A 19,314-nucleotide genomic window follows, 5' to 3' on the forward strand; every position below is an offset into this window, starting at 1 on the left:
TCCCCAGCTGATAATTCAGCTTAGTATTTTGACAACCTATGTATATACCCATATATACTGCCCATGAAAGCTTGGGGAGGACTTGCAAAACACGTGCTTAGGACCATCTTTGACAGTGTGCAAGAGAACGCTGTATGACGACGAAAAATGAACCACAAGGACGCCCAACTCTACAGCGAACCCTGATAGTGTTTGGAAACTAATGCTAGAAGGGTACAATGGGCAGAGCATGTTGCAAGAATGCCAGACAGGAACCCTGCAGAGATGGTGTCCACTCAGGATGCTACGAGGATGCTCAGCGTGCTACGAGGGCGAATCATACGAATTGGCGAGCGTGGGCGCAACCGAGGATGGAAGGATGCCTCAAGCCATTATTGGGTGTAAAGTTGTTTATTCAGGGCTATCTTTTAAGAGGTAAGTCAAATAAAATAAAGCAAGCACAATGGATACAGTATATCTAAGGAGTCAATAATGTTTTCCACCCAACAACATCCAAGTGCTCATTTACAAATTAAATAGCCCTTCAGGGGGCGGAAGAAGATTTGTTCGAGCGTTACGGCTTTTAGAAAACTTTCATATAAATAACATAACGAGGGAAGGGTTGTCCCTATACCGGACCGAGAATCGAACTCGCCATCGTGGATTGGCATTTATACGTCTTTGCTCGCAAGTCTAATTGGATACCACGAGTGCTTTTTTTATTACCTCGTATAATGCACGAAAAAGATATATATGCAGATAATCAGTGTGATCATATACTACTATAAAAAGATTAACCAAACAATTTTCTTTTTATTTTTTGAGTATAGTTAAAAATCAATACAAAATTTAGTATTAATGTAATCATTGAAATTTGAACCAGAATATCGCTTTATGTAAAATTGAGGTCTAATAAAATAAACCAATAAAACAATTTTGATTTAAAAAATAGTATAATGCACACTTTAGTTTATGTATAAATTAGAAAATATAAAAAGCCACATACCTTAGTTAGATTCATCCATCGGTATTCCATCTTGTTTCGGCGTTTTGCAAAACTTTCAATTTAGTCACACAAACAACACTTTTGTTTCTGCTTTCTTCAAAGACAACTCCAGATCAGTAGTTTTAACCGGTCAAAACTCGAAAGCAGCAATTTTAACACATTAATTAGCAAGCCAACAATGGAAATGATTTTAAGTGACTGATTTCTCCAGTGTCTATGTCTTGAAACACCAAACGATACACTGTTGAGCAGAAAACGTTTCAAATTTTATCCAAATCACGATGCACAAATTTCTTCGAGCGAAATTCACAGACACTGGTTCTTTTTTTCCTTTGCACTTAGCCAAACGTTCTGCAGAAAAATGAGCTATCGATTGGATTATTGGGAGAAATGATAATTACTTGGGGTCATAAATCTGCTACTATAATTAGCTCACGTTTCCTGGCGGTTGTGCCACTTATAGACGCTTCACACGCCACGCTTACCAAAAAAAAAACTTGCAGATATGTAGGTATCTGTAACTTGAGCTCAGAGTTCTGTGCTGAGGCGCAACATACGTATGTGGCGAAGAACAAAGAGATAATCACTTCTAGATTATAACAAACACAGGAGCGGCTGGATAATAACAGCAAACAGGTGATCAAACTTTGCAGGTACTCTCCAGCAAGTAGAGTATTTTTCACGAGAGCTTCAGGCTTTGAAGATCCAGGCGCGTCTTACCAGTACGATCGCCAGGTAACGACTGAATGCGAGTCGCTGCTAAAATTAACACCGACAGTCCGGAACCGCAATCGAAGATGAGTATAAGGAGAAAGAATTTGATTTCTTGTTGGTGTCCAAACTGGCTGGAAGATGGTTGTGGGTTTGTCGGTGGTTTCTTTCGCGCTTCGCACTTCAGAGTTACTCCGTTGCGCGAGCAGTCGTCATACGATGCTCGGTCTGAGAGTTTTGTCGAGGACTTTGCGATCACGCTGGCTGTGCCTATGAATGAGACGCAGAGGAAGTCGTGTGAGCAAAGGAAGGTATATAACTCGTAATGGAAAAGGTACCTGATTCTCCACACTTATGTCTGTGGCCGGTTCACTTTTCAAGTCAACACAGTTTCGCCAGTTGCCACCAAACCGATCATTGTTATCATCCACGCCTTCGTCATCATCACTGCGTTTCTATTGACTATGGGTCGGTGAGAAAATAGTTTTATTTTTAAATCGTTAATTAAGATGACACTTTTTTATGCTCGTTTTATATTAATTTACTTTCTAATAGTAATTTGAAGAACTTCCCTCACATTCTTAATAAGATACAGTGGAACAAGTGAGTGAAGCAGATCGTATAGTTCAGGTCAGGTCAGGTCATAAAAATTGAATATAATGAAAAAAATGATCATGTTTATGACATAACGAATCATCTATCCAATCTACAAGATTTTTGAAAAATACTTTTGGGATAAAAAATAATTAATTTGATTTCATGTTAATGCATTTGTATAGTGCATATTGTAGTTATTGAGTATAGCATTGTTTTTTATTTTATTTAATGAATAAAAAATCCATACAAGCTTTTTAATTCCATGCGTATGATTTTTTATTTAAAAATGATCAAATACGATGATCTAAACCCTTCACACCGTTCTGGAACTTAACATGTGAATTTGGCCGAGAAATATCTGAGATATTGCTATGTCAAATTCGAGTTAATGTGACCCGAACATCATTAGAGTGAGTTTTTGGGCACAGTAGGAAAGTTAATATTTATGGTCCCTTAACACTGGGGAGACACCTTTACCTGGTGTGTTACGGAGTAAGATCTACTACGGTCACATTGTCGGCTAGAGGCAAATCCAGACCCAACGAATACCTTCCCCAATATCCAATTCCGTGGTACTTATGAGGGTGTCGCTGAGTCGGGGGCCTCTCGTTAAGTAAGTACTACTTCCTTCCCCTCCTAAGTTACGGTGAAGATGGGTGTGACCAGGAGTAGTAATCCTCATGCTTTTGTGATTTTTATCAATCCAATGTCCAGTCCACGAAGTACAACGTAACTATGCTATGCTATGCAGTAGGAAGGTTATTCTTTATGTAGCAATTCGAATAAACATTACAGAGTCATGATGGGAATGTTGCTTTGTTTTGAAATCAAAATTTCTGAATAGTCCCAATAGATCTGGGCAAATAACGATGACTAGTCGATAAACTGATTATATTGCTCCTGATTTTCGAGTTAGAAGTGACATTATTGAAGAAGAAACAGCTTGTTTACGATAGTTTGTCGCGCTTTCATGAAATAAAAATCCGTGAAAATTTGGCGAAATTCCTTTCATTGTTTATGTTTTCTATGAAAGCGGGAGAGAGCAAAATTTAAATATCGAGTTACCTCTCTCAATAAAAATGAAAATCTCTGTACTGGTATTCAGTACGAAAGCCCTGATGTGAACGTTCATTATGTGCCGTGTTGATTTTTGTTTGTTGATAAAGGAATTTGCGTATTGATTGAGAGAGTGATAGTTTATCTCTTGTCCAGTCGTGTTTCTCCAGTAAGCGGATCGGCCGTAATTTTGTTCTGCTTTGCGCGGGTGAGTAAATAAATCAGAAAGTGAAAGTTTATTTCTTGTCCAGTCGTGTTTCTCCAGTAAGCAGAGCGATCAGTCGGTCATCGAAATTCACTTCTGCTTTGTGCGGAAAGCGAAACAATTGGCTGGTCATCGAAATTTTGTTCTACATTGTGCGGGTGAGTAAATTGATCAGAAAGAGAAAATTTAGTTCGCATCCAGTTGTGTAGTGCGGTCAAAAATAAAAATTATTAGCGTTTTTTCGTTTTTTTTTTATTTAAATCTAACTACACGCTATACACGGCAGACCGTTTACCAAAACGAACCCTGCACACACTCCCTGCCCCATATATCCAACATCCCAGCGATTTCTCGTGGAAGTGCAGATGACTCGTCGGCTTCTATCAAAGCGAGCATCACGTCAACAGTTTCCTACCTATTCCTTAATTGACCTGCATTCGGACACGGCTGGTATTGCTTATTTTTGGGTCACCAGTTCTTACAGATTGAAGATGATGTTAGTCCCAAACTTCATCTGTTGGTTCTCTGTGTAATTACAGCTAACCTAGCCATAACGGAGTAGCAACTGTGGGTGGTAAATCATGCGTATGCTCAATTTGAATAAACATTACAAATTAGGAAAAATACAAATAAGTTTCCAAACAAAAGGTCAAAAACTGTACTTCAGGCAAAATTCGGCTAAAATTGAATTGACCCGAAATTTATTTAGAATTTATGAAATTTAAGAAAAATGTGTGTCTTATGGTAATATTTTAGTAGATAAACATTTTTAAAAAATCGTTCAAACACCTACGATCCAAGATCCACTCATTATCTATGTACTGAGCTAACAATACTCGAAATCCGATGTAAGACGGCAAAAATACGGCCAAAAACTTTTGTCTATATTTTTCGAGGGTGAACCCAAACTTTTGGCCGGGAGTGTATGTATCTAGATCGTAAATCATGCACATGGCCGAGGTTGTATGGACATCATGGTTTGCTATTGGCTTTGTATCGAGCCCAGTTGTCTTGGTATACCAATTCGTCTAAACTTTAGAATGATTTGGAGAACTTCGCACATCCGGTGTGAACATTAGGGTGATTGAAATTTTGACTTTTCCGCTCCCCTATGCTTAAACGACCATATTTGCTATTTTAATAATCCTCCTAAAATTTTAGCTAATTTGGAAGTAATTTGACTAATCACGTTCAGTTTAAAGTTCGTGTGAAAACTGCTATGAAAACAGTTATTTTTGTAAAAACCCGTTCCGTTACGTTGCTTATTAAGCTCTAAAAATATATGAGTACGTTTACAACGGTTCTATGACACTAACCCAAATGTCACTGCCCCGAATGTCACTACCCCGAACGCCAGTACCCCGATAGGTCACTACCCCGAATGACCACTACCCCGAATACCCCACTACCCAGAAAGGCCATTACCACGAAAATCATTTAGGGTAATTTGCCAAATGTTGAACGGCTAATTTCTTCGCCTATTGTTGAACGTACGTGCATTTCTTATGAGAGTTCTACAATAGACGACAAAATTAGCCGTTCAACATTTGGCGGTTTCCCCTAAATATATTACGCAATATTTTCAATTATTATTTTTGAATATGCTAATAATTATCCTAATATTTGAGCTGGGAGCGCTCGGGATAGTGCAAAAGAGCGAATGCCAGAAACGATGTTTATATAGAGACCAGCGGAGAGAATGAAAGCAAATCTGGCTTCACGACCTTCACGAGAAATTTGTGAAAACGTGATGTTACTTTCAGTATAAGCAATTATTTCTTATTTTCTTTTATATACTATCTGCAATCCCTGTCGTCTGCACTTCGACGACAGGGATTGCAGATAGTATATAAAAGTGAGAACACTCTACGTGATTTACTCTGCAACCCAACCTTGAACATTTTTCTAAAAAATCCATCTCTCATCTCCTTTAATACCATCTTGTAAACATGTTACACGAAACAATGTTTCGTATGACATTCACCCATATTCTTGTTTACGTACGAACGTGCTTTCGAACGAAAGTTGAAGCGCATTCCCGTTTACGCCAGCAAAATCAAATGGTGAAACCGTTCGAACGAATCGCATTCGTTCGAAAGTATCGTTCGTCCGTAAACAAGAATAAGGGTGATTGTCACCAGAAGGCGCGGGAGTGAAATGTCAAACTCGAAGGATTTCGACGCTAGCGCCTCTAGTTGTGAAACGCTCAATCAATCAAATTCAAATTGATCGTTGAAGTCAGAGTCGATGGTAATTTCTCTAGTGTTACGTCTGTTTGTCTGTGGAAAAACTTTCAATTTAAAACTGAGGAAATGCTCATCGAATACAAAGCAGACCGAGTTCCAGTTGGAATGTAGAGCCATTGAAAAATTAAACGGCAATACAATTTTACTCTGTCACTGCGAGTAGATGAAAGTTATACCACAGACAAACAGACGTAACACTTGAGAAATTACCATCGACCATGAATTTAACGATCAATTTAAATTTGGTTGATTGCGCTTTTCACAACTAGAGGCGCTAGCGTCATAATCCTTCGAGTTTGACATTTCGCTCCAGCGCCTTCATAAGAAACATGGTTTCGTGTAACATGCTCGCAAGATGGTGTTAGAGAAGTTGAGCAATGGATTTTTGCGGAAATTGTTCAAGCTGTTACGTCTGTTTGTCTGTGGTTATACTAATGACACACTAGAGGTGTTCGTACCATAGTACAAGTTGTGCCACAAGTGTTTAGTATTAGAGTAATGTGTACAATTTACGGTAGTGAATTTCATATTCGTGGCGCAGTGGGTGATGTGAGGTCTGCTTGCTCTTCTCCTTTTTCGGGAATGTGAGGATAATTTCAAAGAAGAAAATCAAAACATGAATTTGAAAACCCTCACCTTCATCCAATGCTGCCGAATATTTACAACCCTGCTGCCAGCCAGTAATTTTGGACATATTTGTAATATTGGAAACACACATTAAAAACAATAACTTTGCTAGTGTGATATTGCTTATGAAGCTAATAAAACGTCTATTCGCATTTTTTCGTATAAATGTTCAACAAAACGAACGCAATGTATGATTATTGAGACTTCGTATATCGTTGCTTTTTATTTGCAATCCTTTTCATCTCACCGCAAACAGTACAAATTTTACGCGATTTGCAGTTGAATATAATGCATTGGAAACATAGCCAAAAGCTTTTGTTTTTCAAACGATATGGTTTGTTCAAAACAGCACTGCGGTATGAGGATTCCATTGAATTGAGTTCATCTTTTCCACTGGTTGAGACTGAACATGTGACGGACATAGAGTGCAGCTCCTGTAGAAGAAGAGAAATACTTATGCTAAAATGGGAAAAAACACTTTCCTATTTCTCACATCAACAAATTATAGATCACAGTAGAAGGCCAATAAACTGTTGTAGGGGAAGGTGGTCGGTTGTCGGCACCCCGTCGTAGCTTTTGACATTTGCCATACGTGTGCTATGTAAGCACGATCAAGATTTTTTTTAAGTACAGGTTATCCGACTTGTCAATATCCCCAACTCAGCCATCTTGGATTTTGGTATGAAATTTATGCTCGTTTGTTTACGTTTTGCACTGGAAATGTATGTTTACCCCCCCCCCCCCCTCGCGCTGGTTATTCCCATCTACTGACGAAGTCGGATAACCTGTACATAAAAAAAATCTTGAGCACGATCTTGTTGTGACCGTTTCCGAAGCATATGGAAGTCTTATCTTCGTTTCACAGATAAAACACTTTTTTGTCAAGTGAAAACCCACTCCTAATTTTTTTAGTCATTTGCTTAGTGTTATAAACCGAACTAAAACTATCGAAATGATGAGCGCATGATTCATAATTGAATGCCACCGTAGCGGTCACAATTCAACTGTTATTTTCATTTCTCAAAAAGGTTACTTATTTCGGTTGTCGGCACCCATTTTTTTTAAAACTTTGTGTTTTTTTAATTCTAGGATTAAGTTCAACACAGAGATCGGCACCCATTTGATTATCAAGTGAAATCATCAGTTTATTGCCAAATTTCAGGCTATAAGCCAAGTTGTCAGCAAAACTAACAATTTTTGAAATCTTGATAAAATGTGTATAATGTACTTAAATGTAATAAGTTTCATTGCTATTGACACAATAAATCTTGATATTTCCAGTCTTAACGCTCCCACTTCATAGTTTATAATTTTGAGTGTTTTTTAGGGTGCCGACAACCTACCACCTTTTTAGAAATGGCATAAAATCAACGCTTAACAAAATTGTTAAGCTTATGCCTATTGGCTTCCATTGGTATGCAAATATCACTACATTGTGTATTTGGACGAAAGTTATAGACCAAAAACAAAAGGGTGCCGACAACCGACCACCTTCCCCTATATCAAAATAATAAGTATAGCCCACTGATTCATTTGATGTGTTTCATTTATATTAACAAACTCGGCCAACCTACCCCAGCTCTGGAATTGGTTGACCGAATTTTTCCGCCGCATTTATTTCTTCATATTAGATTATATATTGGACCAGCTATAGGGGTCGTACACTTATTACGTAAGCAATTTTTCTGGGTTTTTCGACCCTCCCTTCCCCCTGTAAGATTTTTTTCATGCGAATGATTTTTTATTCATATGGAGCGTATAAGATATTGACCTGACCTGTCCAACCCCCCTTCCCCCAAAAGTGCTTACGTAATATGTTTACGGCCCCATGGCGGCTCATGCATGAACACGGATTTCCGGATAAACTGATACGGTTCATCAAGGTGACGATGGATCGGATGATGAGCGTAGTTCAAGTTTCAGGGGCATTCTCGAGTCCCTTTGAAACGCACAGAGGGTTACGGCAAGGTGATGGTCTTTTGTGCCTGCTATTCAACATCGCAAAAGAGGGAGTAATACGAAGGCCAGGAATTGACACGAATGGTACGATTTTTACCAAGTTCGTGGTTTCGCCGACGATACTGATATGATTATGCCACGTAACTAATGTCTACTAAACTAACTAAACGAATGTTTAGAAGTAATCATACCATCTACAAGAGCTGGCAAGAGCTATGGCAATACACACGAGCAGGGCAAAGGCGCGTGATTGGGTGGTGACCGATCAATAAGAGAATGGCATGTTGAGGATCGAAGGCCGGTTCTTCAAAAGCATAATCAACGTCCATAGCACACATTCCGGAAGCACTGATGATGATAAGGACGCATTCTACGCGCAGTTGGAACGTGAGTACGACAACTGTCCATGCCACGATGTCAAAATCATCATAGGAGATTTGAACGCTCGCCTCCAAGAATATGGCCATTTGCAGCACCTACTTCCAATACAGACTTCCTTATCGGTACACCTGGAGATCGACACTGCAGACAGAATCACAAATCGAGCCGCGGTACAACCTAGAGCGACTGAAGAAACCTGATGTCGCCACTGCAAACGCGCAGCATCTCGAGACAGCGTTTCCGGAAGAGGGTGAGCTCTATGGGATTGCAAGATTACAGTTGAAGCAGCCATTAACAACACTGAGAGAACAACGTTGGGTATGTGGGACGAAACCGACGGAACGATTGATTCGACGAAAAATGCAGACATATTCTGGAGGAGAAGGACGCAGCGCGGGCGGTCGCACTGCAACAAGGGACCCGGCAGAATGTGGAACGCTATAGACGGAAGCGGAGACAGCAGACCCACGTTTTTCTGTTGAAGAAACACCGCCTGGAAGAAGCGGAATGTAAGGAGATGGAACAGCTGCGCCGCTCTCAAGAAACACGCAACTTTTATCAGAAGCTCAACGCATCCCGCAAAGGCTTCGTGCAGCGAGCCGAGATTTGCAGATATGAGGATGGGAGCATCTTGAAGGACGATTGTGTAGTGATCGAAAGGTGGAAGCAGCACTACTAGGAACACTTAAATGGCGCTGATAGTGAAAGTCAGATGACGGAGATGACGACGTCAGTTCAACCACAGATAACAGATATTTAAGCTAGAACAAATTTTATTGAAAATCATGTGTAAACTTGTGACATGATTTCCCAAGCAACCAAAAGTTCGGACAAGAAGGGCTATTCTGGCTTAATCAGCTCTCATTTTAAGTATTTTTTTGTATGTAACGGAACTTTAAGTGAACTTTAAAGTTCCGTTAAGGATGCTTGGAACTTGATGTGAACCATAATGAACCAATTAGTTCGGTTAAGAGTAAATTTAAGTAAAATCTGAACTTCTGGTTGCATGGGTTACGTTGACTCACCACTGGCATCTACTCAACTGATTGCGGAAATACATACGAACGCAACTGATAACCGTCTAACGCAGTCAATACGTTTGACAGTTGTATTTGGGCTGCGTTTTATACAGGTGTGCAAGTTTGTTCGTGTTTTGTGTTGGACGCAGTACGGTCGCGCGGATATCAAAATTTATGATACTGAGTGGGCGAGTAAATTGGATAGTGAAAAAAATCAGTTCAGTGCAGATCTGTTCGTATTTTGTATTGGACGTAGAACGATCGAAGATCGCGTCCAGACGTGTTTTTTTCAGTAAGCAGAACGATCGGCCGGTCATCGAAATTTTGTTCTGCTTTGTGCGGTATGCAGAACGATCGGCCGGTAACCAAAATTTTGTTCTGCTTCGTGCGTGTGAGTAAATTTATTGAAAAGTGAAAGTTTAAATCGCGTCCACACATGTTTTCTTCAATAAGCAGAACGATCGGCCGGTCATCAAAGTTTTGTTCTGCTTTGTGCGGTAAGCAGAACGATCAGCCGATCACCGAAATTTTGTTCTGCTTTGTGCGGCCTTTAATAATTTTTTTTATTGTGTTTTTTTATTTGTTTTCATCGATCAAACTACACGCTATACACGGCACACCGTTTACCAAAACGAACCCTGCCACACTCCCTACCCCATATATCCAACATCCCAGCGATTTCTCGTGGAAGTGCAGATGACTCGTCGGCTTCTATCAAAGCGAGTATCACGTCAACAATTTCCTACCAATTCCCTACTTGACCTGCATTCGGACACGGCCGGCGCTGGTATTGCTTATATTTGGGTCACCAGTTCTTACACAATGAAGATGATGTTAGTCCCAAACTTCATCTGTTGGTTCTCTGTGTAACTACAGCTGACCTGGCAATAACGGAGTAGCAACCGTGGGCGGTCAATCATGCTCATGCTCATGCTGTATTTGGGCTGCGTTTTATACAGAAATGATCATCACGCCGTCTCCAAACAATTGCCAATCGCGTTCTTCCAAATGTTCGTTGCATTTGAATCAACGATTGCGGATATTTACACACGTATGGTATACCAGCCTAAATATTTGTTATCTGTGGTTCAATGGACAATGGAAGCCAACCAGCCCCCACCTTGAAGGAAGTTAAGGATGCCACCCAATAAAGCAGCTGGTAATGATGGTATCACTGCTGTGCTCATCAAGATGAGCTCGGAAAAGCTGGCTCACCATCTTTAATGCCGCCTATAAAGTGATATCCCAGAACATTGTCACGACAGTATTGACCGTGTAGAGCTATGGAAAATTATGGACCAGAACAGATTTCCTGGGAAGCTTACCAGACTAATCAAAACAAAGGTGGATGGTGTGTAAAACTGTGTAAAGATATCGGACGAACACTCCAGTTCGTTCGAATCGCGCTGGGGACTAAGACAAGGTGGCGGACTTTCGTTCCAGTGGTTCAACATTGGTGTCATGCGGAGAGCCGGGTGTAACAGTCGGGGTACGATTTTCAACAGATCATGTCAATTTATTTGTTTCGCGGCAGAACTGTACACCCGCCTGAAACGTGAAGCAACATAAGTTGGACTGGTGGTGAATGCATCGAAGACAAAGAGAAGCAGTGTTACGATAGACGGGGTTCTTTTGAGGTAGTCGATGAATTCGTCTACCTTGGATCCTTGCTAATGGCTGATAATAATGTTAATCGTGAATTACGAAGGCGCATCGTCTGTGGAAGTTGGGACTACTACAGGCTCTAGAAGAAAATGCGATCAAAAAAGATTCACACCCGCACCAAATACGTCATGTGCAAAACGCTCATAAGGCTGGTAGTCCTCTACGGACATGAAACTAGGATCATGCTCGAGGAGGACTTGCAACCTCTCGGAGTATTCGAGAGACGGGTGCATAGGACCAAGTGTAGAATACAGAGGAGTACTAGGTGTGTCCACTTCTGATGGTTCCGGTTTTACCAAAATCTGATTATTCTACGCAAAGTTGTGCTGATTTGAATTTCAACAACATTTTGTCTATTTCAAACTTTTTGTCTAACCCCTGTACTAAGCATTATTTCTGCTTGTTTTGCCTACTTTACAGATACTTTCATCGCAAATCATTGCACACGCATTTACACGTATTTAATATGATAAAGATAACGTTAAGGACTGTGATATATACGAAAAAAAAACACGTATAACATATACTTTTCTAAACATAGGTCAATTCAGTTTGATGTAATAAAAATAATGATTGACTTTATTTATGTTTAGCAGTAAATTGTATAAAAGAACATTCAACATCAGTGAGATGAATACTAAGGTGGAGAAGAAAACCAAATGTAATAAGTAGTGAAATCCTTTTACCCATATATGAACGTTACAAAATATGGATTTTCCACCTTAGAATTCTTTCTCATTGATACATCAACATGAAGTGTTGGTTTAATGACTAACAGAATGCTGGAACATGTAATCACTTTTAACGTCTAATATTATTGTACTTTCCACGTCCTAATCTGCAAACTTGATAGAATTGACCGATTTATCGATGAAACCTCCTCGATATCCACTTCGCTTCTTCTTTGTTTTCTCGTGGCGGAAAGATTTACCACGAGTGTGCTTTAGTATCTCATTGGCCCGTTCTCCAAACGAACCACGAGCGTTTTTCTATAAATTGTAAAAACGAAACCATAAATATCAATTAGTCATTCGAATAAGGTTTGTTTGTCAAAAGTACATTAGGCATAAAATGTACCACAGAACTGCGTATTAATTAACCCTTAAATGCGCAATGTTGTTTTAAAACAACAAACCGAAAATACGTTTAATGTTAATAATTTCAATGGTTATTCACGTTAAAAATATTTCCGACGATTTCTAAAAAATCGCCTTGCGCCTTTAAGGGTTAAAGACATGATTATACCTAAAGTACAATATGCCGAATGTCCATTTTGGCTATCGTCCATCATGCCTAACCTACTAGGAAACACGAAAGTTTTCCTATCATGTTGAGTAATATGTTTATTATTTTTGCTATCGTGTATTTTCATTATTGAAAAAAAAATCATGAAACTACGAAAAGCGGCTCAGTAAAAAAGCTATTTCACTTTATTACTTTTGGCGTTTCGGGAATGGGATCTATCGCTGTAGTTACCCTCGCGGTGTTTTCGTCAAAAGAGAATTATTTTCAAAAAATCTGTATCTCTGAAACACCCACTACACGACAGTATATAGGCTTTCCTCTTTGACGTAAGTGCAATTATAAAATATTCTATCGGGGGTCATTTTTTCATACATTTTTGGTGGAGGTGAGTTTGATGGTGAATAAGATTTATATGGAGTTTGCACTAAAAATACCGAAAAAAAATGTTCTAGATCCTGAGATAGAACCCATAGTTTATCCACGACTTTAGACGAAATAGGAGACTATACACTTTCACGTGGTGGGTGTTTCAGAGATACTGATTTTTATAAAATAATATTTCCCATAGAGACACCGTGATTGGGAAACTGTATATTACAACAAAAGGGTAATGGTACCAATAGTGTAGGTATTAGTAGATCCACAAAAGATTTTTTTTTTAAATCGATAATTATGGTAAACTTACTGCTTTCATATGTTAGCCAATAAATAAATTAATAAATTTGCTAACAAAACTGAGATTAATGCTATTTAACATCAACAACTACCAAATATTACTTGCACCACTAAAGGGTCCACTGTTCCTTTATAGGTGGTGAAAATTAATGTTGGTTTCCATAGTGGTGCTATCCATTGATTTCTTATGAGACTCGTCACTATCGGTACAGATCCACCACTATGGGTGCAAGGCAGTCAATTTTAATGATGAAAATCATTGTTTTCAATAGTTTTTCAAGCGAAATCTTAGGATTTGTTACATTCAACAGAATATTTAAAGCACGACGCAAAACCGAACGCAAAAGGATCCGGGGTCAAGTCAATATGATAGTGTTAGTGCCATTAATCAAACTGTCACAATTTCATTAATTTAGTACATTTTTTTGCCGAAATCATAATATAAACATGATGAGATAATTAGGTTTTCTCTCTGCTTATATCATCATACTTTACCATATTTTGCGCAAAATAATAAAAAATCAAAATGTCAACATCATTACTACATATAAACAACACTTCTACATGTAAACATAGGTTAGATCTAGCAAATTTCTCAGAGCGAAGGTTGGGGCGAACCACGGGCGGATCGCGACCCAACCCGATTGAATAACCAAATGTTTTGACAGCTGTGAGAAATTGGCCCTCAAGGGAATCTTTAGAATCAATAAAAATGTGATAAAAGAAACACCATTTTTGAAATGCCTAAAAACTAAGAATACGCAACATGATAGGGAACCAAATAGTTACTTAATTAGAGATAATTACCTTGGCATCAAATGAATTATCTCGTAACCGATCATCGATTGGGATGTTTTCCTCTTTGATTCGTCGGAATCGACTCACTCCACGCTTTTCATCACTGTTTGTGAATGTGTTGTTGTTACTGCTGTACCCATTGCTTTGAAATGAGGTTTCGCTCTTATTGTTTGGTGTCGAGAACTGGAAAGTTTAATAAATTTGATAACAGGACTAAACATACTAAAATGCTACATATGTACTTGGCAAACAGGCTCTTCTAGTTATGATTTTTTTTTAATTTTATTGTTAGTAGGAATCGCTACTAAAAGGATTAAATTGTAGTTATAACGAAACTCCGATAATTGTTTATCAAATAAATTGAATGACGAAATTTGAACTATAGTCATTATTAGGGATCCTATAATGAGAGATATGCAAATACTTTTCCAGACGATTTAGCAACGCTGTTACTTTTGTTTGCAAACGCTTCCAGCACTTGCGAAGCGCAGAATGTTTAAGCTTGTATATGACTTTGCATTTGATAACAATTTGGAATATGTTTGTATGTCCACTAACAGTGTTTAAATAAGCATTATCACTAAAATAAAAGTGCAATACAAATAAGAGAAACACGATACATAAACTAGACTACTTCTACTCGCGAAAGTAAAACAAATTGTTTATTCGATGAAACTTTTCTTAAAATCTATCTCAATACTTTTCAACCTCGTCTCAATCTGCAAAAATAACAACGTTCATTTGGCTCACGTTTTGCCAGTTCTCAATGCTCGATTGGCTTACAATGGCCGTTTTCGCATATCTCTCATTATAGGATCCCTAGTCACTATAGTATACACGCCCAGCTTAATGTTTCATTAGGGATCCTTTATTGAGAAATATGCGAAAGCGAACATTTTAAGACAATCGGGCAATGTGACCCAAATTAACATTGTTATTAGGTCGCATGAAAAAAAAGTAGCAAAACTCAACGCTTGTATTATCCACTCAAAAATAAAGTCCACAGAGAAAACTACATGTTTGATATGAATGAAACAATTTTTGAACTTATGGCATATGCTACATTCGAACTTAGCCTTTACTACAGTTTACTACCATTTACTAGACGGAGAAACGTCAAAACAAAATAGACCCCATGATGGCAATGATGATTTCATCTTTTTTTTGCGGGTAATCAACAAAAGATATGTCTGTGTTATTTGTTTTTCTTAAATTGGACTTCTATTTTCAAGAACAATTACGATTCACTTCGATTCTGATGAATAATCTTCATTTGAAACATTAGTAGCAACGTCTTGAGCAGACTACAAGAAATCAGTAGTAAACTCTTCTTTTATTCATACCAAATCATTTGTTTGTAGTATGTTCGAAATGTGTAGTGTAGTAAAATCTCTTTCATTCATACGAACATGTTCCACAAATGACGTTTACTACTCAAAATGTAGTAAACTCAAACTTACCACTTTTTATTCATACGACCCATTGTTGCAGATGGAGAGGTATTGCGATTGGTATGAAATCTCGCGCTTAGTTTCATAGGGGCGTAACTGTATTGATCGATTTCTCTTCGTCGATATTTTCTTTTTATTATTGTGGCAAATTGCGCTAGTTTGGCGATGATTTAATGGTTTGGTGTGATAAAGGATGATTGTATCTTGCACCAGAATCAATAATCAGGGTTGTAGCTTTTGAAACAATTGAATTATTAAGAAAATATAAAATCGATTAAGAGAAATCGATCAATACAGTTACGCCCCTATGAAACTAAGCACAAGAAATAGGTTTTAGGAAAGGTTTTATCGAATAAACAGTTTGTTTCACTTTCGCGGGATAAAGCAATCTACATAGTAAAATCAGCGATTGCTTTATAATTATTTCCGGGAGTGTATTCACCAATTTGGATAAAATCCAAGGAATTGCAATGCGCGGAATTAGGGCAGGTCACTTATCAGAAATTAATCTCTCAACCGATTGTCATGAATTTTTAGATACTAAAGCACAATGTGTAAACTTGGTTCACCTATGACTACTTCACTTTACAGTGGAGTCGCTTTTTAGGCAGTTTGTTTTTGGCAATTTACTGGCATTTATAACATTGAGACCGCACGAAAAAATAAAAAAAAAATAAATAGAAGAAAAATTAGAAGGTATTCTAAAGACTGTAGAAATTGTGGTAGACCGAGAAATTGATAAAACCTAATTGCAAAAGCGACCTCAGCGTTATACTTCAAGGTATCCAAACAAAGTCTAACATTAACAGACTAAACAATAGACTAGGAACAAATACCATATTTTTCCCCTGATGAAGACACCATCCCCGTGTCGAAACGTCGGATAAATATACATCTTGTTTCAATAATTAAAGACTGCGTAGCCGTCTTTAAAATCGAAATAAAAATATACAGTCGATTTCGCAATAGTTTATTTTTTATAAGTCACACATTATGTACTAAAATCAAATAACTTAGTTAGAATGCGATTGAATAATGAATATGTATTAAAGTGAAAATCTTTCCCTTTTATATCAACTTCATTAAAAATTTTGAAGAATTTTGAATGTAAGTTGTCCAGAATTATTTTTTCCCGGTTCATGTTCTGAATTCCCGGTTTTCCCGGTTTTTTTCCCGGTGACTTCAATTTCCCGTCTTTTTCCCGCTTGTCCCGTTTTTCCCGGTTCGGTGGCCACCCTGCAACCCTAAAACCAGAGACCGGCGGAGTGAAAAACTGACGAAATGGCAACGTATGAAATTGCTTGAAATCGTTTAAATTATACTGGCAGCACTTGAACTTTTTGCTTGCTTCTTATGGAAGCAAAAAGTAAACAAGTCGAAATGGAACCGCTTTTGACGATTCGATTGGAAACAAGATGGCGTCTTCGCTGATCTCTTATTCTAGTATTTCTAATCAAAACCTGTCCACATGGTATATGGACGGACAGCCCCATATTATAGGTACACCCGATTCTTTTTTACACGGTTGGGTTTTAGTCGAATATGACCTTTAGCGCCAATGAAACTATGAGTTCACCCCACGAAAAACATCACAAAAATCAAAGAAAATTCAGGTGGTAGGTACCGTGACCTGCCCTAATACCGCGCATCGCCTAATACCGTGGTTTTCATCAAAAATCAGAACCTGACTATCATGGACATCGTATTATTTGGTGAAATGTTCAAACATATTATGTTACAACCGTGTAAAAAAAATTGGGTGTGTCTCATTTTTTTCATATCCTGCTTAGTTTCTTTTTTGCTGCAAAGGAATAAAAATTGATGAATTCATCCTAATATTTGGAGCAGACGACAACCACAATATTTTAGGAATTTGTAACATTGTAACGCGGGCTATGATTTATTGACCTTTTGGTCCCATCCTACAATTAGCTAAATTACGGAGGAATTTTTACGTTGACACATTCATTGCGTCGTCTATTTTCCGAAGTATTAAAATTTGCACATACCTTATTCTTATTTCCTTCACCCGCCTTGACAAAGTTGCTATAATTTGCTTTTTTTGCAGATGGTTGCTGCTCTTCCTCTTCAGCGTCGTCTTCCTCATCTTCATTTGTTTTTCTCTTGGCTGACTTCACTGCTGGCGCTTCTTCTTCGGAGCTTGAATAGTCCGATGATTCATCTTTCTTCCCAGCCACGGCCGTTTTTACCGGCGCCGATTTTTTTACTACAGCTGGTTTGGATTCCTCTTCATCATCGTCTGAACTACTATCAGATGATTCTTCTTTCCGCACTGGAGCTTTTTTAGCAACAGGGGTACTTTTAACTGGAACTGACTTTGTTGCTGGCTTTACTTCCACTGATTCATCGGAGTCAGACTCGCTGTCACTCGTTTCCGTTTTTTTAGCTACAGGAACCAGCGTTCCCTTGGCAGGTAGTTTGGTTAGTGACTTGGCTGGGGTTTTATTTTTTTCCTCTTCTTCAGAAGAACTTTCTTCGCTAGAAGATGCCTGTTTCTTTGTGGCTGGAGTTTTCTTTGCTGTCTTTGCTGGTGTAGCTTTTACTGGAGTCTTAACGGGAGCTGTTGCTTCTTCCTCCGACGAGGAATCGCTGCTTGATTCCTCAGATGCAGCCGGCTTGGGTTTTACGGGAGTCTTCGCAGGGGTTTTGGTTTGTGGTTTTACCGGTGTTTTGGCAGGAGTTTTTCGTTTCTTTTCTTCGGGCTGCAAGATAAAAACCAAGATTAATCCACCTATCGGTGTTGCATTGCATTGAGCATTTCGCACAAATTCGTAGGCTGTACAAGCCAAAACTATTGTATGAGAGTTGCATCACTTTTCATCCGAACCTACAGATATTGATTTGGGACTAATCGCTATCTCTTAGATGGAAGCAATGCACTCTCCAATAGTCGAGATCTGTCCTGGCCACGTCCTTGCGAATGCTGAGGAAGGGGAAGGTTGGTTAGTTGGACACCTAACGAAAAGATGCAGAGAGCTCTACAACCTCTCATAGGTGCCACGGGAGGTTTTGGGATTGTGTGGGAGGTTATAACAGTAGGAATCGTTTTGGTAGAACGTTAAACACAGAAAGATCAAAGTTAGAAATACAAAGTAGGAAAGGGACGAGCCTGGAATTGAACCCACAACCTACTGCTCATAAGGCAGAAGCGGTAGCCACTAGACCACCGAGCTCGTCTAAGATCAATCCACCTATCGGTGTTGATACTAAAATTAAAAAAATAAAACCCTAGTTAATCCAACTTACAGTTGAGTTATGATTATGGTGTGAAAAATACCTACATTTCAATAAATGAATATTTGCAAAGCAATTCACGAGATTCTATTTTATTCAAAAACAGACAAGCTAAAAAAAAGATATTCTGAATCCTTGCGCCGCTGGGCCACGTAGTCGCCACCGATAGTATTGGCTGATCTGTACTTTTTCACGCCGATTCAATTTTGTAAGTCTTTTTTTTTGCCCCTTTGGATTGCTATGGTCGGGGTGGGTTTTTGACAAGTGATTATGCCGGAAAAACTAGACTACTTTGACCAAATGGACACCGGACTGCGGTAATCAGCTAACATAATCCTCTTGAAAACTTTCAGGAATGTGGTTTTTATCAGTCAAATCAGTCACATAGGACAAAGTCTAGTCAAAATGTAAATTTAAATGTCAGTATTGTTTGTATGTA

General features: G+C 38.6%; 1 protein-coding gene across 4 annotated transcripts in view; it reads right to left on the bottom strand.

Annotated features, from left to right (window-relative positions):
• The window catches only part of LOC134211294 (nucleolar protein dao-5-like), a 183,347-nt gene that overhangs the window by 138,876 nt on the left and 25,157 nt on the right, over positions 1 to 19,314 (bottom strand). The window contains exons 3-5 of one of the 4 annotated variants that reach the window (XM_062688016.1): positions 17,630 to 18,343; positions 14,179 to 14,352; positions 6,596 to 6,861 (exon numbers count right to left, since the gene is read on the bottom strand). In XM_062688016.1, coding sequence (XP_062544000.1) covers positions 6,622 to 6,861; positions 14,179 to 14,352; positions 17,630 to 18,343 — 1,128 coding nt within the window. In that variant the 3' untranslated portion in view covers positions 6,596 to 6,621. Of the gene's footprint in view, positions 1 to 6,595; positions 6,862 to 11,975; positions 12,441 to 14,178; positions 14,353 to 17,629; positions 18,344 to 19,314 lie in introns of those variants that run through there. The other 3 variants (XM_062688017.1, XM_062688019.1, XM_062688015.1) reach the window with 3 other exon arrangements.

Source organism: Armigeres subalbatus, chromosome 2, assembly GCF_024139115.2.
Source record: "Armigeres subalbatus isolate Guangzhou_Male chromosome 2, GZ_Asu_2, whole genome shotgun sequence".
Classification (NCBI taxonomy): domain Eukaryota; kingdom Metazoa; phylum Arthropoda; class Insecta; order Diptera; family Culicidae; genus Armigeres; species Armigeres subalbatus.